Here is a 21,791-nt window from a genome sequence, read left to right as displayed (position 1 = left end):
CTGTCCCCAATGTCCATGTGATGTTGCAGAGGCATGTCAACCAGGAAACACCCACACAATACTGAGCCTTAAAAAACTCCAGAAGGATCTCATAGCAGATGGATTTCACCTACAGATGTGTCAAATATCAGACTAATTTTTTTTTCAATTTTAACCTGACTTTTCAAGACAATCAATTTTACTAACAGTCAATGTATACTGAACCAAATTCTACGACCACAAAACGTGATAAAAACCGAACTGTGGATTTCGGGAACCATTCCACCACGAAGAACAGAGGTGGCAAATTCATGTCAAATAAAGCCTGTCACACAATTCAGGGTTACTTCTCCTTCTATTACTTGTTACTAAAATCAGCATTTCATTTGTGCGTACACATAAGCACTCACCTTAAGAGTATCTGCTCTCCAAGACAGTCCTGGTTCATCCTGGTATCAATCATATTTTTGCTTGCATTAATGGCCACCCATACCTTTGAGCCATTGATGCAACACTCCAAAGCAGTTTGTCCTTCTTTGTTCTTGTGATTCAGGACAACTCCATTAGACAAAAACAACCTGCAAATTAAACTGAAATCTGAGAGCTACACAGATTTTGACGCTCTCAATCTGAAAGCCACAAAACTCCAGTGTGAAAATATATTGAAATCGGCTGAAAGTGAGTAAAACCTTGATTTTACGCAGATTTTGGCGTCCAGAATTTGGGAGTCGCTTTAACCCCGAAAGCGTGTTATTTAGAAAGTCTTGAAAGCAAATTTTTAAGCAGCAGAAGGCAACCTTTGTCACGTTAATTTACGTCAGGCATGTTGTTGGGCAGCTAAGAGGTCCGTTTGCCATTCGTCACCGTGAATGCAGATGACAACATCAAGCAGATTGAGTAAGTCACTCTGATATGTGAATTGGATGGAAGAGAGATTAAAGCAGCCACTTCTACATTCTACTACATGGACTTCAGGGGAAATGTCAGTCAAGTGAACCCTTACCAATTTCAATTGAATGCATAACGACGTGTCAACAATTCATATAAACAGATTATTTCGTTCAGACAATAAAAATGTAAGTTGTTACCTGCTGACAGTTTCGACTGATACTCCAGTCTTCTTCAGAGCCGTCATTCAATGTGCTGCTGACGTGTCATTTATCCATTGACCGGCTCGGCGGCCGCTCCCTCCTCCGCCTTTGGTGGCCTTCAGAGAAGGGAATCCCAGGTGTGTGATAGAATATACGCCCCCTCATCTCTGTTGATGGTCCCGCTTGCTCGCTTCCTTATTTCTATGGCCTCCTTGATCCACCTCTTTAGTTTGTTAGATTGTGTTGTTACGATTTTTCCCCCATCCCAGTCCATGATGTGGTTGTTTCTTCTGCAGTGGTCTGTAATGGCTGATTCTAGATTTCCCTGTTCTGCTTTTTCTTTTTGTGTCCTTGTAAATCGTCCCACTGTCTCCTTTTCGCATTCTTTTTGATGTTCCTTTTTCCTTATGTTGAATGACCTGCCTGTTTCCCCAATGTATATTTTGTTGCATGACTTGCATGGTATTTCGTAGATAACATTGCATTTTTGTTCTGGTGTTATTTTATCTTTGGGATGTACAAGTACCGTATTTTCCGCCCTAAAAGGCGCACCGGGTTATAAGGCGCACCTTCAATGAACGGCCCATTTTAAAACTTTGTCCATATATAAGGCGCACCGGATTATAAGGCGCATGAAATAGAAGCTATACTGCATCAAACTGAGGTTGACTAGGGTTGCGGTATGCATCCACTAGCCAATAACCAACGAGCCCTCTGTAAACAATCGCGTTTCTCAAACGATCTCCTATAAAATGATCAGAACTGACTAAAGTTCGATCTAACGCATTGGTACTACTTACCTATGTTTCCCTTCCATATCGATCCGTAGATTTACTCGAAACATTAACAGAGCAGCCTATTTTGACATGAAATAGCCTGGTACGTATAGCAGCTATCGCAATAGCATTAGCCATCCGCAAAGTCTCACGAGCCTCAGCTCGCAATCTCCCATGAGCCTCAGCAAAGTGTAAACAATCGCGTTTCTCAAACGATCTCCTATAAAATGATCGGAACTGACTAAAGTTCGATCTAACGCATTGGTACTGCTTACCTATGTTTCCCTTCCATATCGATCCGTAGATTTACTCGAAACATTAACAGAGCAGCCTATTTTGACATGAAATAGCCTGGTACGTATAGCAGCTATCGCAATAGCATTAGCCATCCGCAAAGTCTCACGAGCTCAGCTCGCAATCTCCCATGAGCCTCAGCAAAGTGTAAACAATCGCGTTTCTCAAACGATCTCCTATAAAATGATCGGAACTGACTAAAGTTCGATCTAACGCATTGGTACTACTTACCTATGTTTCCCTTCCATATCGATCCGTAGATTTACTCGAAACATTAACAGAGCAGCCTATTTTGACATGAAATAGCCTGGTACGTATAGCAGCTATCGCAATAGCATTAGCCATCCGCAAAGTCTCACGAGCCTCAGCTCGCAATCTCCCATGAGCCTCAGCAAAGTGTAAACAATCGCGTTTCTCAAACGATCTCCTATAAAATGATCGGAACTGACTAAAGTTCGATCTAACGCATTGGTACTACTTACCTATGTTTCCCTTCCATATCGATCCGTAGATTTACTCGAAACATTAACAGAGCAGCCTATTTTGACATGAAATAGCCTCGCGGGTACAATAGCTATTCGGTGACGCCCCCTGACTACAGTTGCCGTAATGTTGGGAAGCGATGCGACCTTGTAATTTACTAGTCGTACTAAAACGTACTGAAACATTTTGGCAGAGCACTGTGTACAACCAGTATGGATCAACAAATTCATCAGTTGATCCATATATAAGGCGCACTGGCCTATAAGGCGCACTGTCGGCTTTTGAGAAAATTTTAGGTTTTTAGGTGCGCCTTTTAGGGCGGAAAATACGGTAGTTGTTGGAGTTTGGTGTATGGTTTGATGGCTGTATTGATATGATGCTTTTTCATTGCCCGTTGTATTGGTTCAGTTATCCCTTGGATGTATGGCAAGATTACAATGTCTGGTGTTTTCTCAGTCTGTTGTGTGCATTTTGTTTTCCTTTCCCTTGTCTTGTCCTCTTTGTTTTTGACTTGTTGTTTTCCTTTGTTTATGGTCCATCTTGGATACTGGCAGAGTGTGAGTGCTTGTTCAATGTGTCTTTCTTCCTCCTGTTGTCTTTCTCTTCCGTTATGATGGTGGTCCGTTCGTATAATGTTCTGACTACTGATAGTTTGTGCGCTGTAGGGTGTTCTGATGTCCAGAGGAGGTACTGGTCCGTGTGAGTGGGTTTTCTGTACACTGTGATCTTGATGCTGCCGTCGTCTTTGTGGTGGATATTCATGTCCAGGAAAGATATGGTTTATTTCCTCTTCATGTGTGAATTGTATGTTGCCAGTGTTGTCCATGGTGTTCAGATGGTTTGTGAGCTCTTGGGTGTGTCCAGTTTTTATTTTTTCCAGGATGTCATCGACTTATTTTTTCCAGAATGTGGGTTTGCAGAGAGTGGGTGCAGTGTGGATGGCTTTGGTTTCCAGGTCCTCCACGAAAAAACTGCTCATTATTGCAGATAGTGAGTCTCCCATTGCAAATCCTTCTGTCTGTTTGTATATTGTGTTTTTGAAATGGAAATAGGTGAATTTGGAAACGAAATTTAGCAATGTGCTGATGTCACTCACTGTCAGGTTTGTGCGTTTTTTGAGGGTCCAGTCCCTTGAGGCGTTCTTGTACTCTGAAGAAGACTGGAGTATCAGTCGAAACTGTCAGCAGGTAACAACCTAAGTTTTTATTGTCCGAACAAAAGAATCTGTTTATATTATTACGAAGACATGATGAATCTCATTGAAATAATGTCAACAATTCAGCTTACATAAAGCCTCTCAGAACGCGTCGTGTTTGCATATGTTGGTGACTGGTGAAAGGAAATTGACGCGACAGGGCACTTCAGCTGCAGAGAGGCTGCTCATTTCTCTTAAATCAGCCACGGAGAGGCTGTGATATGTTGAAGTTGTCATAAGTAGAGATGGCCATGTAAATTTTGGCGCCAATTGATTGCTGTTTTTTGGACATTTGAAGTGATTGTATGTACAATGATTTTCAATGGGGAAATTGTGATCGCTTTCTTCCGTGACATAGTCAGGATGATGTGTCAAATCAAGCAGACGCTGCCCAAAAAGTGGGTGTTAGTAAGTCCACCGCCAATCTGTTCCAAAATACCGCTAAATCTCTTTTTTTTCTCAGGGGGTAATCTCTTTTTTTTCTCAGGGGGTAATTGGGGTACTGACATCATTTTTTAATACAGTCCTATCACATAAGTGCCAATGTTGGGCTCGCTTTACCGTCCCTTTAAAACAAGCTTAATAGGGGCTCTTGAGGAGTCTAAGTCCTTTAGGCTCGCCCGCTCTAAACGATGACTCAATTATTAAAATAGTGGTTGATTAATCAATTCATTTTGACAGCTCTTGTTCCATATCAAACAAATTGTTTTAGGTTTTATTTACCTAACATGTTTCGGCGGGCGGCTCGGTGGGGCACTGGGTAGCACGTCCGCCTCACAGTTAGGAGGGTGCGGGTTCGATTCCACCTCCGGCCCTCCCTGTGTGGAGTTTGCATGTTCTCCCCGGGCCCGCGTGGGTTTTCTCCGGGCACTCCGGTTTCCTCCCACATCCCAAAGACATGCTTGGTAGGCCGATTGAAGACTCCAAATTGTCCCTAGGTGTGAGTGCGAGTGCAAAATGGTTGTTTGTCTCTGTGTGCCCTGCGATTGGCTGGCAACCGGTTCAGGGTGTCCCCCGCCTACTGCCCGATGTCGGCTGGGATAGGCTCCAGCACTCCCGCGACCCCCGTGGGGACTAAGCGGTTCAGAAAATGGATGGATGGATGTTTCGGCGGGTTCTTCCGCCTTCATCAGAGGCGCCTGATGAAGGCGGAAGAACCCGCCGAAACATGTCAGGTAAATAAAACCTAAAACAATTTGTTTGATATAGAAGAACCAGTGAAGTAATTGAAAAGGAAAAACAAGATGAACCTAGTACAAAGCTCTTGTTCCAGTTATGGTCATGCAAAGCCAAATAAAGCTTTCATAGTATACTCACATTACACATTCTAGATGGTTTTCTCTGGCAGCAACATGAATTGGCAGGTCGCCATGAGCATTGGCAGCATTTTGGTCACAATGTGCATCCAGCAAAGCCTGGGTGAGACGAGCACACCCCGACAAAGCTGCCCAATGCAAGCAGACGTTCTGTTCCTATAAAAGAGACAGTATTTACATAATCTATCCATAGTAACCAAGATAGGAACATAAATGATTCTATAGTTAATAAATATACAATAGGGCTCAAGAGTGTGCAGTGTGTTAGCAAATGCAGCCAACTTTTCAGTGTGTGCATGTAAAAATGTTATTCAGTTGATCTCATGTGAATACGTATTTTAATGCTACGACTAGTACTTGGGGAGGAAAAAACTGTGTCTGTCTGCAAAACTGCATACAAGGAGGAAGCCAGTCTGTGAACTGCATCATGTTAAATAGTTCCAGTATAAAGTAAATAAATAAATATCAGCATCTGGGTGTGTACTTTGCCCAATTTACCTAATTTAAAGGCATGACAGACGATCTTTCAGACAGCTCAGACACCAGAGCCTATCTGTCTGTTTTTGAATACCGCGCATGCACAGGTCCCTTCTCCCCACCCTTCCTTGTTGTTTTTAGGAAACGCCTCCACACTTACATGCACGAGCGCCATATTTGAATTTGTCTTTTCAAAGACGTCAAAAACCTTTTTGTACGAGAACTGAAGTGGGAGCAACAGCAATGTGTACATACTCTTACTAGTTTCTACAAACTTATATACTTTATCATATCAATCAATGTGTAAATACTCTTATTAATTTATACAAACATAGTTGCTCCATCAGAGCACAGACAGCACACAGAGCTGGTAACTTTCCAGTCCACATAAGGCACAGCTCAGTAACTCCATGACACATAGATCCAAAACATTCCGTAGATAACAGGACATTCAGGCGATAACAAAACAAATGTCTGCCTTATGAGGATATGTTTTTCCTTCTTTTCCCCTCCCTTTTGTTCTCTTCCTTATTCCTGCTGGCGGACACTATAAAGACTTCTGACCGGAACTATGACATTGTTGTTTCATCTGCTGAAGTGCATTGTGTACTGACTGCCGTAAAACAACCCAAGATCTTGCAAATAAAGAACCAACTGTTACTCCACATCTTTGTTTTCCTTGCTCGACGACGGATATCTTGAACAAAACGGAACAGAACTTTCTTCATCACGACGTTCATCAGCCATTTTCACTCAGCAGTCAAGCAGGGAACACAACAACAAAGCCAGCATGTCCAAAATTTGCTGAATTTTAATCACAATACGCACATGCGCAGTACTTGGCGCAGTGATGGGAGCAAGCATGGATAAAATAAAGCTTTTTGCCTTTTGTTGCAGCTAGCACAGCCTTGTGGTAGAGAGTGCTTCTGCTGGGCAATGACAGTGAGACCTGGAAGGGCGTGATTGGACTGTCCATAACAAACACCATGCTCAAACATAGTCCATATGCGCACTAGGCACCAGGACACCCGAGGCCGCAGTTCGATGATCGACTTTGTAGTTGTGTCATCTAATTTGCGGCCGCATGTTTTGGACACTCGGGTGAAGAGAGGGGCGGAGCTTTCAACTGATGATGGTGGTGTGTTGGCTCTGATGGTGGGGGAAGATGCCGGTCTGACCTGGCAGACCCAAACATACTACAAGGGATTGCTGGAAATGGCAGAATCCACTGTCAGTAATAGTTTCAACTACCACCTCTGGTAGAACTTTGCCCATTTCCGGGGAAGGCGGGAACAGTGAGTCTGAGTGGACTCCATTGTTGAGACAGTCGATCAAAGCTGCCGCCATAAGGTGGATGTTGCCTGTCGTGATGGCAATCCCCGAACCCGCTGATGACTAGCAGTCAGGGATGCCGTAAAGTTAAATAAGAAGTCTTATCGGACCTTTTTGGCCTGTGAGACTCTGGAGGCAGCCGACATGTACCAGCTGGCCAAGCGGAACGCAGCTTTGGCAGTCGCTGTGGCAAAAACCCGGGCACGACAAGAGTTTGGCGAAGACATGAAAAATGACTTCCGGAAGGCTTCAAGGAAATTCTGATCCACTGTCTGGCGTCTAATGTGGAGGAAGCAGTGCACCGTTAACACCAACTAGAGGAATCACATGCCTCAGCCTCCCTGGTAATGTCTATTCAAGGATGCTGGAGAAGGGGGTCCAGCGATCGATCGAATCTCAGATTCACGGGGAGCAGGTTTTTTTTTTCATGCTGGCCATGGAACGGTAGACTAGTTCAACACCCTCAGCAGAGTCCTCGAGGGTGCACGGGAAAGGGGGTGTTGGAATAATTTCGCGGTGAAGCCTTGGCCTGCCAGAACTGGGGCCTTATATTTTACGAGTGAAACTATTTTCTTATCTAGTCCCAGGGATGTCCTTTGACCCCCAATCAGTTTTATGTATCCTTCCTGTCCTTCTCTTATCTGTTTGTTAACTGCTGTAAGAGGTCTTCACTAGAGATGAGCAGAGCTCCTTTGCACAGGCAAAATGTTCTTTGTTTAGTTCAAAGGAACTTCTTTCCTTTTAGTTAACTGTAGCTTTGATTCATAGATTGTTGTTGATCTGAACTGTTTTTCTTTGTTATATACAGTTTGAAGTAGTTGCATATAACTATAACTAAGTAAACTCGTATTTACTTAATGTGTGTTGAAGTGTTTAGGGCAAGTTACTCATTATTATTGTGTGTTGTGTTAGTTTACCAAGAAGATAAACTTAGCAAAGGTTTAGTTGCATTGTTCCACAGAAAAGCGGCATTCAACGTGCTTCAAGTTATCTGATCACAGTCCAGGATGAGTCAGCCAACCATGGAGAAGACAGCCGGTCGAGGAAACAGGACAGACTCTGCAATTCCAGTGCTGGGGTCACGGGCTGACAATTAAAGGCTAAATCACACCACACTACATTCCTTAGCTAATCAGTGTTGCTACAGCCACAATCTCCCCTCCCTTTAGTGTAGCAACGCCTCTGTAGCCAGGGCAACCAAAACATTAAAAAGAGGAGCACGTGGAGTAAGGACTCAGAATTGATGGAGATTGTAACTGAGTTTCCTTTCTCTATCGTTCTCCTCGCGAGTAAACCTATCCTGGTTGTCTTCTCTTTCTTCCAGCATGTGGTTTAATGTCTGATGGTACTTAGACCTGACAGGGGGGTTTCCAACCCCTTGATAAGGGCAGTTTGGTCCCTATAAAACCGATATAAGAGTTTGGTCCGCAGTAAGTCGAATTTGTTTCCAGTGAGGATTTGACTCTGCCAAGGCTGCCCTTTGTCACTGATTCAGTTCATGACCTTTATGGACAGAATGTCTGGGCACGGCCAAGACGTTCAGGGTATCCGGTTTTGCTGTTGCAGTATTTTTGCAGATGATGTGGTACTATTGGCTTCTTCAAGCTGTGATCTGCAACTCTAAGTGGAGCGGTTCGCAGTAGAGTGAAGCAGTTGGGATGAAAATCAGCACCTCCAAGATGCCTTCTCCGGGTTGGGTATTAGATCCTGCCCCAAGTGGAGGGATCTTGGTATCTTGTTCACAAGTGAGGGCAAGATGGAGCGGGAAATCTACAAGCGGATCGGTGCAGTGTCTACTGTGATGAGGACTCTGTACCGGTCCGTCGAGGTGAAGAAAGAGCTGAGCCGAAAAGCTGCGTTGCGGTTTCTTTGCAATGGAGCCACGACTGCAATTTACACCCGCGGCGAACAGCTGCGTTGCGTCTCCGGAAATCTCCGCTCATGAGACCAGTAGATCAAGGGGGTTCACGCGATCAAGAGTTGAGTTTACACAATAACAACCATGTAACGGTGAGCTATTTGTGAACAATAGCCATCCTTTTGTTCATATTGATATGCTTTTGGAACATTATTTGCACGACTTTGGCTCTTCTACCATGGGTAAGTACGTTTTGTGTTTATGTAGCGTTATTTTGTTTAATTTATTTTTAAGTTCGTGTTAAATTTATTTCAAGCTGTTTTTTTGCGTTTTAAATGTCCGACTCATGCCAAGCTATGTAGTTAGCTGAAATGAAAGCTCTGTAGGTTGTAGATATGAGATATGTTTTCATGAAATTAATATATCGGATCTACCTTGTACGCCGACGCACGATTTCCTGTCTGAGCCGTGTAATTCTTCATGCATGCTGTATACAAAAGAAATAGCTCAGCCAGCTCAGTGGCCTAGTGGTAGAGTGTCCGCCCTGAGACTGGAAGGTTGTGGGTTCAAACCCCGGCCGGGTCATACCAAAGACTATAAAAATGGGACCCATTGCCTCCCTGCTTGGCACTCAGCATTATGGGTTGGAATTGGGGGGTTAGATCACCAAATGATTCCCGAGCGCGGCACCGCTGCGGCTCACTGCTCCCCTCCCCCAGGGGATGGATTAAAATTACATGGGGATGGGTTAAATGCAGAGGACAAATTTCACCACACCCAGATGTGTGTGTGACGATCATTGGGACTTTAACTTTAACTTTTTTTTTTAGAAGGCTTGCGGAAGGCAAACGAACGGTGGCCACGTTCCGCTGACGTACTGCAGCAAGTGTGGATTGACTCCTCGACTCCAATGCTTTCTATTCCTTGCGGCATTCCGAAGAAGACCACAGCCGTTCCGCACCCAGTGGGAAATAGGCATTACCCTCACCTATGGTCATGAGCTCTGAGTCGTGGCCAAAGGGACAAGATCCCGGATACAAGTTGCCGAGATGAGTTTCCTGTGCATAGCTCTTCCTTACAGATGAGCTCAATCATCCAGGAGGGACACTCAGTTGAGCTGCTGCGCCTCTGCATTGAGGGTAAACAGATGAAGTGTCGGGGGGATCTTCTTAGGATGCCCCCCTGGATATCTCCCGAGTGACACACTTAACTTGCTGTCACATACGTGTGATTCTGTACTGTTGAGAATATAATTGACAGTTAAGAAAACCACGCCCCCAAACAGTTGAGGTCCATCAAGCTCCTATCCAGTCCATAGATTTACACTAACATTAATCCAGATATTTTCTGTCAGCAGCCATAAAACATGATATGCTAACCTGCGTTTTCAAGCGAGCGCACTGGATATTTTTGCCTCCAGCTTAGCTACACCCCAAAAAATGATGCCACATTGTTCCCAAACTCTAAAGCAGGGGTCACCAACTCCGGTCCTCAAGGGCGCCAATCCAGCCTGTTTTAGGTGCAGCCCTACAACAACACACCTGATTCAAATGATCAGCTCATCAGCAAGCTCTATTAAGGCTGATAGCGATCCTGATTATTTGAATCAGGTGTGTTGTTGTAGGGCTGCACCTAAAACAGGCTGGATTGGCGCCCTTGAGGACCGGAGTTGGTGACCCCTGCTCTAAAGGGAAGAGTTAATGAGGGAATGCTTCACTATCCAGTTAGAAAGAGTTACCAACTCAGCAGTAAAAGAGCATGATTGAGCCAGAAGGCTTTGCTGGTTGTATTTGAGATACTTGTCATGGGTTATCTCAGACTAATCTTGAGACCTGTATGTTTTTGCCTTAATAGTTGTAAAATTAGCTTTTCTGTATATTTTAATGTTAAGAATATTTCTTTCCACTGCGTATTATACCTTTTGTCTCAATCTAGAAGCACTTGTAATGGTCCAAAAACACTCAATTACATGCTCTGGTATGTTCCTTTCCATTGTAAGTGTCCAGAAAAAAGTCAGACCAAGAAGAGCCAACTGAGGAGGGGTGGGACTTCCGTGAAAGGTCAACTGTGCCTAGAACTGGAATGCTAAATGAAGGCAATGTTTCATTGAGACTCACAATTTCACATAAATGGGAAAAAAACTAAAAAACAAAAAAAAAAAAAAAAAAAGATATCCCATATCCCGTTTGTGTTCATTGTTTGGAGTAAGTCATAATTCACTGTAGGTTATTTGATATATGAGAAGTGTGGAAAAACTGCAAAGATAAACACTGTCCAAAATTACCTTATCTCTGATGTTAACGTCTGCCCCGTTTTCGAGCAACAGGTAGAATACCTTCTTGTGCTTGTGCTCAATTGCCCAGGTGATGGGTGTCCATCCTCCATCATCCTGTTCAAGCACAAGTTACACTATGAATGTAAAACTGAACAGATTCATACTCAAACAATTACTTGATTTCATAAAATTATCATTGGGATGCAGAACTGAGTATTTTAAGTTGTTTCTGGGAGCAGTTATTAAATGTACCGTAATTTTCGGACTATAAGTCGCACCGGAGTATAAGTCGCACCAGCCATAAAATGCCCAAAAAAGTGAAAAAAAACATAAGTCGCTCCGGAGTATAAGTCGCATTTTGGGGGGCAATTTATTCGACAAAATCCAACACCAAGAACAGTCATGAACGAGCAACAACAGGCTAAACGATAGGTATGCTAACGTGACATAAACACAAACTAAGAGCTGAGAACGGCCCTGACGTAAAATTCAGAGTTATTCAAAACACTATTACATAAATAACACGTTAATAAAACCATCTGCGTCACTCCAATTCATTAAATCCATCAATCGTCCTTTGTCAACAATGCGTGCGCGCCGCTGACGGCTCTTGCACTTCAAAATATTCCACAGGCCCATATAACGATATATAAATTATATATCAAATAACTATTATATAAGCAATAATGTTATCAAACCATCTGTGCACTCTAAATCATTAAATCCATCGATCAAATTCCTCGTCCTTTGTCAACATCGCCGCGCGTGCGCCCTGACGTCAGCCTCGTCGTTATTCCACAGATCTACTATATAACTATATTGTAGCGTTAACAAAGTTCAAGGAAAGACGTGGGTTTGGTAAACGGCTCTTTATTTAACAAAACAAACTTACAGGCGTGTGGCGGCGTGGACTTCCAGCCACGGAAGTGAAAGAGAGCTCCATAGAATAAGACCGGGCGTGCGTAAAAGCCATGACCGAGCCCCATCCACCGTCCTCGGACAGCCACCCGGCTGAGCGCCGGCCCTCGACTTGCATCCACGGAGGTGAAAGACAGCTCGGTAGAGTAGGACCGGGCGTGCGTAAAAGCATTGTCCGAGCCCCATCCACCGTCCCTGGACAGCCACCCGGCCGAGCGCCGGCGCCCGACTTCAATCCACGAAAGTGAAAGAGAGCTCCGTCGAGTGACGCGCTGACGTCAGCAGCACGACGCGACGTCGCGGTCGCGCGTCAGCAGCGCGGCGGTTGTTTACATAAAGGACAAAGATCGACTCGTCGAGTCTGCTGACGTCAGCAGCGCGACGTCAGCAGCGCGACGTCGCGCGTCACTCGACGGAGCTCTCTTTCACTTCCGTGGATTGAAGTCGGGCGCCGGCGCTCGGCCGGGTGGCTGTCCAGGGACGGTGGATGGGGCTCGGACAATGCTTTTACGCACTACAATATAGTTATATAGTAGATCTGTGGAATAACGACGAGGCAGCGCGACGCTGCGTCAGCAGCGCGGCGGTTGTTTACATAAAGGACAAAGATTGACTCGACGAGCTGCTGCTGACGCGACGTCGCGCTGCTGTCGTCACTTGAAATTCAAATTACAGTAATCCCTTGCTACATTGCGGTTCGTTTATCGCGGTTTCATATTTTATTTTGTATTTTTTTTTTAAATTGTTTGAAAAAAAAACACATAAGTCGCTCCTGAGTATAAGTCGCCCCCCCACCCAAACTATGAAAAAAAACGCGACTTATAGTCCGAAAATTACGGTAGTACAATTTGTCTACCTGACAATTGATGCACTTGGATGACCTGGTGAGCAGATGTTGCACGATGCCATAATGTCCCAGTTTAGAAGCCAGATGCAGACAGGTGAAACCCATTACATCCTGATGTAAGAATACGAATAAACGAAATGGGACAACTGAAAGGATATTTCCTCACATTAAAGACAAATGAATTGAAAATGGTGGCAACAATATAAATCACTCACTCTCACTCTTCCTCTCGCTCCCTCCTTCCCCCTTCCCCCCTCACTCTCTCACACTCGCACTTTCTCTCCCTCTTTCTCTCCCTCTCGCACTCTCTCTCCCTCTCATGCTCTCTCTTTCCCTCCCTCTCGCCTCCCCCTCTTGCGCTCTCTCCCTCTCTGTCTCCCCCTCTCTCCCCGCCCCCAACTGAAAGAACATTTCTTCACATGATAGACAAATTGAAAATAGTGACAACAATACAGTATATTAAATCACTCACTTTCACTCTCACCCTCCTTCTAACCCTCCCTCCCTCCCACTTTCTCTGCCCCCTTTCTCTCTCACTCTCTCTCTCACTTGCTCGCTCGCTCTCCCCACACATGTACACAGACAATTATATATAATAAGATAATTATATATACACACATACTGTATAGATGGATATAAGCATGTGTGCAATGTACAGTGTAAGGACAGTACATTTTAAGTACCAACCTTGTGGTTTATAGATGCTCCAGCCCTAATCAGGTACTTTACTGTCTCTAAATGGTTATTTTCACAAGCTGCCATCAGGGGTGTTCTCTGCGCTTCATCAAGCATCTCCAGGTTGGCTCCAGCCTACAAACACATACAAAGTTTTAAACCCAAACATGTGTTAAAACTTTAGAACCACAGAATAAAGATTAACATCTATGGTTTGATGAGGTATATAAATATTTCTATGATGGAACCAATGCAAATTCTTTACTCGTCATGTACCGTAATTTTCGGACTATAAATCGCGTTTTTCTTCATAGTTTGGGTGGGGGGCGACTTATAATAAGGAGCGACTTATGTGTTTTTTTTTTCCAAAATTTTCCCAAAAAAAAAGTGAAACCGCGATAAACGAACCGCGATGTAGCAAGGGATTACTGTAATTTGAATTTCAAGTGACGTCAGCAGCGCGACGCGGCGTGGCGCGGCGGTTGTTTACAAAAAGGACAAAGATTGATCACGGGATGACGAAGATGACGAAGGGCCCCACGTACTACCGGCATCATTAGCGGCTTTGTTTCTAAGTGACACGGAGGACGAAGAGTTTGAAGGATTTAATGATTTGGAGTGACACAGAAGGTTTGAAAAACTATTATGACTTTTACGCACGCCCGGTCCTACTCTACGGAGCTCTCTTTCACCTCCGTGGATAGAAGTCGGGGGCCGGCGCTCGGCCGGGTGGCTGTCCAGGGACGGTGGATGGGGCTCGGACATGGCTTTTACGCACGCCCGGTCCTACTCTACGGAGCTCTTTTTCACCTCCGTGGATGGAAGTCGAGGGCCGGCGCTCTGCCGGGTAGCTGTCTGGGGACGGTGGATGGGGCTCGGTCATGGCTTTTACGCACGCCCGGTCCTATTCTATGGATCTCTCTTACACCTCCGTGGCTGGAAGTCCACGCCGCCACACGCCCGGAAGTTTGTTTTGTTAAATAAAGAGCCGTTTACCAAACCCACGTCTTTCCTTGTACTTTGTTAACGCTACAATCTAGTTATATAGTACTAGATCTGTGGAATAACGACGAGGCTGACGTGCGGCATTGTTGACAAAGGACGAGGAATTTGATCGATGGATTTAATGATTTAGAGTGCACAGATAGTTTGATAATATTATTGCTTATATAATAGTTATTTGATATCTAATTTATATATCGTTATATGGGCCTGTGGAATATTTTGAAGTGCAACCGCCATCAGCGGCGCGCACCCATTGTTGACAAAGGACGAATGTTACGTCAGGCCCGTTCTCAGCTCTTCGTTTGTGTTTATGTCACGTTAGCATACCTATCGTTTAGCCTGTTGTTGCTCGTTCATGTCTGTTCTTGGTGTTGGATTTTGTCGAATAAATTTCCCCCCAAAATGCGACTTATGCTCCGGAGCGACTTACCTATGTTTTTTTTCACGTTATTGTGCGTTTTATGGCTAATGCGACCTATATTCCGGAGCAACTTTTAGTCCGAAAATTACGGTAATTACCTTGTAGTTTGGCAACAGACTGAACACTAAACAAAAATGTTTGGGGGGACTGCTTTGTATAACCCAAATTTTTGTGTCATTTTAAACAGAACAACCAAATTTGGAGGGAGTTTTCTTACAAGACATAGACACCCCTCCGTGAGTTGTCACCTTATTGTGGTGGGGTTTGTGTGTCCTAATGATCCGAGCAGGGTCACCCATGGCAAAAGGGTCTTAGGTGAGGGGCCAGACAAAGCACGGCTCACAGATCACTGATGATGATTAATAAAAATGGATTCCGTTCTCCCTCGGTGGGTCACCGGGGCCCCCCTCTGGAGCCAGGCCTGGAGTTGGTGCTCGAAGGCGAGCGTCTGGTGGCTGGGCCTTCACCCATGGGGCCCGGCAGGGCACAGCCCGAAAAGGCAACATGGGTCCCCCTTCCCATGGGGTCACCACCCGTCGGAGGGGCAAAAGGGGCCGGGCGCAGAGTGAGCTGGGCGGGGGCCAAAGGTGGGGACCTTGGCGGTCCGATCCCCGGTTACAGAAGCTGGCTCTTGGGACATGGTATGTCACCTCTTTGGCGAGAAAAGAGCCCGAGCTGGTCAGAAAGGTTCCAACTTGACTCTGAGGTAGACTGAGGTGGTGCTGTTGGATTCTTCAAGCCGTGATCTCCACCTCTCACTGGAGCGGTTCGAGTGGGAAGCGGTCGGCATGAAAGTCAGCACAGCCACATTGGTCCTCAGTCGGAAAAGGGTGAAATGCCCTCTCCGGATCGGGGATGAGCTTCTGCCCCAAGTGAAGGAGTTCAAGAATCTTGGGTCTTGTTCAGGATGGAGCACGAGATCGACAGGCGGATCGGTGCAGCATCTGCTGTGATGCGGACTCTGTACCGGTCCGTCGTGGTGAAGAGAGAGCTGAGCCGAAAGGCGAATTACCTCTCGATTTACCAGTCGGTCTATGCTCCTACCCTCACCTATGGTCACGAGCTATGGGTCGTGACCGAAAGAACAAGATCCCGGATACAAGTGGCCGAAGTGAGTTACCTCCGCAGGGTTGGATGGGTTGGATGGATGGGATGGGGGGTTACCGAGTGAATGACCTGCAGAGAGCTGGGACCATGGTAACAAAGAGTACCATCAGTAACACACTACGTCGCCAGGGACTCAAATCCTGGAGTGCCAGAAGTGTCCCCTTGCTTAAGCCAGTACATGTCCAGGCAGTTTGCTAGAGAGCATTTGAATGATCCAGAAGAGGATTGGGAGAATGTCATATGGAATGTCAAACTTTGGTCCCAACTCTCTGCAGGTCATTCATTAGGTCCCCCCGTGTGGTTCTGGGATTTTTGTTCACCATTCTTGTGATCATTTTGACCGAGCCGCAGATCGAGGCCATTACTGAACAAATACTGTATTTTACGGACTAAAAGTTGCTCCGGAGTACAAGTCGCATCAACCATAAAATGCACAATATAGAGGAAAAAAACATATATAAGTCGCACCGGAGTTTAAGTCGCATGTCATGATGGCGCCGCGGATGGCAGCCACGGTGAGTCGCTCTCTGTTTATTTGTCTTATTTTGTGTGTTTTCTGTGTCCTCTGCTGTCCATCCCGGATCACTTTTACTAGAGAAGCGCTGTTAAACATCGGACAGTCTTCTTCTGGTATTTTCTCTCCTGTTCTCTTCGATTCAGACAGTTTGTCGGAGATTCTAGCCGGAGCGGCGGTGCTGTACAAGCTAGCACGACGACGGCGGCGCGGAAAACGAGCGGGAGCACTCGTAAGGCTGAGGCAGAGAGGGTTCCGTTCTGCCCTACCGTCAATTCATCTGGCGAATGTCCGCTCCCTGGCGAACAAGATGGACGAACTGCTGCTCCTCACTTCAAGGAACACGGACTTCAGCAGATCCGCCGCGCTGTGCTTTGTGGAAACGTGGCTCAGCGAACGAACGCCCCACCACGCCGTGGAGCTAGCGGGCTTCAGGCTAACGCGAGCAGATCGCAGCGCGGAGCTCTCCGGAAAATCAAAGGGAGGTGGTCTCTGTTTCTACATTAATGAACGTTGGTGTACTGATGTCACGGTGTTGAAAGAGTTTTGCAGCCCTCTCCTAGAAACACTTTTCATAAACTGCCGGCCGTTCTATTCACCACGGGAGTTCTCCTCGATCGTCATGGCGGCTGTTTACATCCCACCACACGCACGTGCGAGTGAAGCCACGCAGATGCTGGCTGACCAGGTAACAGACATGGAGAAACTTCTACCAAACTCACTAATCATTGTTCTGGGTGATCTTAACAGGGCGAACCTCGCACACGAACTCCCCAGATACAAACAGCACGTAACGTGTCCCACCAGAGGGGCACAGACTCTGGACCACTGCTACACCGTGATCAAGGATGCATACCACTCTGCGGCTCGTGCAGCTTTAGGACTCTCGGACCACTGTCTAGTTCATCTGATCCCGGCCTACAGGCAGAAACTAAAAACTTCTAAGCCTGTGGTGAGGACTGTGAGGAAGTGGACAGTGGAGTCAAGGCAGGACCTCCAAGCCTGCTTTGACTGCACCGATTGGGGAGCTTTCGAAGCTGCAACTTCAGACTTGCATGAACTCACTGACACTGTCACATCATACATCAGTTTTTGTGAGGATCTGTGTGTGCAGACTAAGACCTTCTGCACGTACAACAACGACAAACCTTGGTTTACACCGAACCTCAGGAGGTTGCGCAAAGTCAAGGAGGAGGCCTTCAGGAGCGGCAACCGCGACCTGTTCAGGCAGACCAGAAACACACTGAACCGAGAGGTCAGGAAAGCCAAGAGGTGTTACGGGGAGAACCTGAAGAGACACCTCTCTGCCAATCCTGATCCCTCAACAGTGTGGAAAGGTCTGCAGAGCATCACGGGCTACAAGAAACGAACCCCCCGTCCTGTGGAGAGCCCAAGGCTTGCTAACCAGCTGAATAAGTTCTACTGCAGGTTTGATCGGTCCTCCCACACAACGGGACTTCCTGCAGCACAATCTACATACTCACCTCTCCCCACAACTGCTCTGTCCACACCTCTATCATCGTTGTCACCCACTCTCTCTCTTGCAGAGGCCGCGCCCGCACTCCAGGTCCGCGAGGAGGAAGTGCGCCAGATGTTCCGGAGACAAAAGACCAGGAAGGCACCGGGCCCAGACGGCGTGTCACCTTCCTGCTTGAAAGTCTGCGCTGAACAGCTGGCGCCCACCTTTGCACGGATCTTCAACCGTTCTCTGGAGCTGTGTGAGGTGCCCTCGTGCTTCAAGAGCTCCACCATCGTTCCAGTGGCCAAGAAGCCCGCCATCACAGGTTTGAATGACTATAGACCCGTCGCACTGACATCTGTGGTCATGAAATCTTTCGAGAGGTTAGTGCTGAACCACCTGAAGGAGGTCACGGGCCCCCTGCTTGACCCCCTCCAGTTTGCCTACCGGGCAAACAGGTCAGTGGATGATGCGGTCAACATGGGACTGCACTACATCCTGCACCACCTGGACACTCCAGGAACGTACGCCAGGATCCTGTTCGTGGACTTCAGCTCGGCGTTCAACACCATCGCTCCTGACATCCTCCAACAGAAGCTCATCCAGCTTGCGGTGCCTGCCCCCACCTGTCAGTGGATCACCAGCTTCCTGACCAACAGGAGACAGCGTGTGAGGCTGGGGGGCATCACATCTGACACCCGGACCACCAATACTGGAGCCCCTCAGGGGTGCGTCCTCTCCCCACTGCTCTTCTCTCTCTACACCAATGATTTCTCCTCAGATGACTCTCCTGTGAAGCTCCTGAAGTATGCAGACGACACCACTCTCATCGGACTGATCCAGGACGGTGATGAGACTGCGTACAGACAGGAGGTGGAGCGGCTGGTCCACTGGTGCAACCAAAACCATCTGGAGCTGAACCCGCTCAAGACCGTGGAGATGACAGTGGATTTCAGGCGAGACCCTTCACCACTTTTACCCCTCACTATCCGCAGTAATACTATTCTCTCCACAGACACCTTCAAGTTCCTGGGAACCACAATCTCTCGGGACCTGAAATGGACCGGCCACATAGACTCTGTCCGGAAGAAGGCCCAGCAGAGGCTGTACTTCCTGAGACAGCTCAAGAAGTTCAACCTGCCGCGAGAGCTTCTGAAGACCTTCTACACTGCCATCATCCAGTCTGTCCTCTGCACCTCCATCACTGTCTGGTTTGGATCAGCCTCCAAACAAGACAAGCACAGACTGCAACGGACAATCAGGACTGCAGAAAAGATCATTGGAATCAACCTCCCTTCTATCCAAAACTTGTACCTGTCCAGGACCAGGAAACGTGCAAGGAACATCTCTACAGACCCTTCTCACCCAGGTTGCAGTCTGTTTGAACTACTCCCCTCCGGACGGCGTTATAGAGCTCGGTACGCCAAAACCAGCAGACACCGAGACAGCTTCTTCCCCCAGGCTGTTGCTCTGATGAACTCACACCACTCATAGAGTCTCAGAGGCATTACTGTGCAATAACATCCTGCTCTTCACACCTTTTGAATTTGTCTACACTGTTTTTGCCATTATTCACATGTCCTGAGTGTTGTTAGTCACCTATATGTTGAACAGAGGGTGTGTTTTACCGAAGTCAAATTCCTTGTTTGGCACGCTCAAACATGGCGAATAAAAACTCTTGAATCTTGAATCTTGAATTATTTGACAAAATCCAACACCAACAACAGACATGAACCAGTAACAACAGGCTAACGATACGGTATGCTAACGTGACATAAACACAAACGAGGAGCTGAGAACGGGCCTGATGTAACATTAACAGTTATTCAAATAACTATAACAAATAACACGTTTATCAAACCATCTGTGTCACTCCAAATCATTAAATCCATCAATCAAATTCGTCGTCCTTTCTGTAAACAACGCTGTGTGTGCGGCGCACCACTGACGTCAGAGTTGTCGTCAGTTACAGTTCAAATTATTCCACAGGCCCATATAACAATATATACACTATATATCAAATAACAATAATATAAACAACAATTTTATCGAACCATCCGTGTCACTCCAAATCTTTAAATCCATTGGACTCTTCGTCTTGTGTCACTTAAAAAAAAGAAATCACACAGCTGTTGACGCTGGAAGGAACTACGTGCGCCGCTGATGTCAGACTAGATCAAGGGTCACCAACATGGTGCCCGCAGGCACCAGGTCGCCCGTGAGGACCGCATGAGTCGCCCGCAGGACTGTTCTAAAATTAGCTCAAATAGCGGCACTTGTCAGCAGTGCCGGCTCTACGCAGGGGCAAGAGGGGGCAACGCCCCCACAAACAGATGTCCTGCCCCCTCGAATTAAACTTTTAGAAGTGAAAAATCCGCTGATAGAAACACACGTTAATCAGCCCCCTCTCTTCTCTCTTGTCGGTGCAGTGTGTCCTCACACAGCCTGCTGTCAGGACTCCACGCCCCTCCGTAAACATCCAATCACTGTGAGTATGCAAATGAGGCAGCCAGAGAGTGTCAAGTTACAGTCAGCGCGGTAGGAGTTGGAAGAAGCAGTAAAAACTCCACCAAACTCGTCGTAATGACCCGTGAAATAAGTAATGATTAACGACAACTCAAATAATAGTTAATATAACATTCATATTATATGTTCCCCCCCCTGAGAGATTGCCACCTTATTGTGGTCAGGGGGTTTGCGTGCCTCAGTGACCCTAAGAGCAATACCAGCAGAAGCTGTAATATTCAGGTGGGACACCCAAGCTGGACAGGTCTTAGTGGAGAGGCCTGACAGAGTGCAATCCACTTCTCCAGGTTGAGCTCTGGACACACAGCTAACAACTGCCGTGAAGAAAACACTAACAGTGTTAAAAATGTGTAAAAAAAAACAAAGAACATTTCTGACCGCCCCCTCTTATGTGCATTCCAAGAACCGGCCCTGCTTGTCAGTGAGCTGCATCTATTTATTTTACAGTCAAACCTCGGTTTTCGAACGTCCCGGTTCTCGAACAAATCGGAATTCGAACAAAAAATTCGAGATTTTTTTGCTTCGGTTGTCGAACAAAATTCGGAGGTCGAACCTCGCGAGATGAGCCGGGAGGACCCGAGAAAACCCGACCGTGCGGCCCGGATGCCGACTGACTCAGTTGTTATTGTATTTTCGTTACTTCGAGGATTAACCCCTAATCATGCCTCCAAAGAAAGCAAGTGGGAGAAGTAAAGCCATCCTAAAACAAAGACGGTCTAAAAGCAATGCGACAGTGAGCGCCCGGCGTGCTGCGGTTGCGCGATCGGACCAAATTAAGCTCCCTGCGCACTGAGGTCCACTTAAATTTTGGAAAGTACAACAGGACTTTAAAAATATTTTCAAAATTTTAGCGACGGCTCTGTCACAATAATGCGACCAGCGCGGTGCAGTTGCGCGGTCGGCGACGCGCTACTGTTGTGCGTTCGGCGGTGCGCTGCAGTTGCGCGATCGGACAAAATTAAGCTCCCTGCGCACTTAGGTCCACTTAAATTTTGGAAAGTACATCAGGACTTTAAAGATTTATTTCTAAATTTCAGCGACGGCTTTGTCACAATAATGCGACCAGCGCGGTGCAGTTGCGTGGTGGGCGAACGCGCTACGGTTGCGCGTTCGGCGGTGCGCTGCAGTTGCGCGATCGGACAAATGTGCGCAAATGAAAAAATGCTTAAAAAAGGCGTTTTTTTTTTTGTCTTGAAACGGATTAAAACATTTCACATTATTTGTAATGGGAAAAATAGATTCG

At 46.4% G+C, this 21,791-nt stretch overlaps 1 protein-coding gene across 12 annotated transcripts in view; it reads right to left on the bottom strand.

Moving 5' to 3' along the window:
- Window positions 1–21,791, bottom strand: part of ehmt1a (euchromatic histone-lysine N-methyltransferase 1a) — a 56,683-nt gene that overhangs the window by 20,356 nt on the left and 14,536 nt on the right. For 11 of the 12 annotated variants that reach the window (XM_037259451.1, XM_037259449.1, XM_037259452.1 and 8 more), the window contains 5 exons: window positions 13,529–13,651; window positions 12,851–12,952; window positions 11,086–11,190; window positions 5,136–5,290; window positions 390–557 (listed from right to left, as the gene is read on the bottom strand). In XM_037259451.1, the coding sequence (XP_037115346.1) occupies window positions 390–557; window positions 5,136–5,290; window positions 11,086–11,190; window positions 12,851–12,952; window positions 13,529–13,651 (653 nt within the window). The remainder of the gene's footprint in view (window positions 1–389; window positions 558–5,135; window positions 5,291–11,085; window positions 11,191–12,850; window positions 12,953–13,528; window positions 13,652–21,791) is intronic. The other variant, XM_037259454.1, reaches the window with a different exon arrangement.

The sequence above is a fragment of the Syngnathus acus genome, chromosome 9, assembly GCF_901709675.1.
Source record: "Syngnathus acus chromosome 9, fSynAcu1.2, whole genome shotgun sequence".
Lineage (NCBI taxonomy): Eukaryota > Metazoa > Chordata > Actinopteri > Syngnathiformes > Syngnathidae > Syngnathus > Syngnathus acus.
This window is presented reverse-complemented; position numbering and strand designations above follow the sequence as displayed.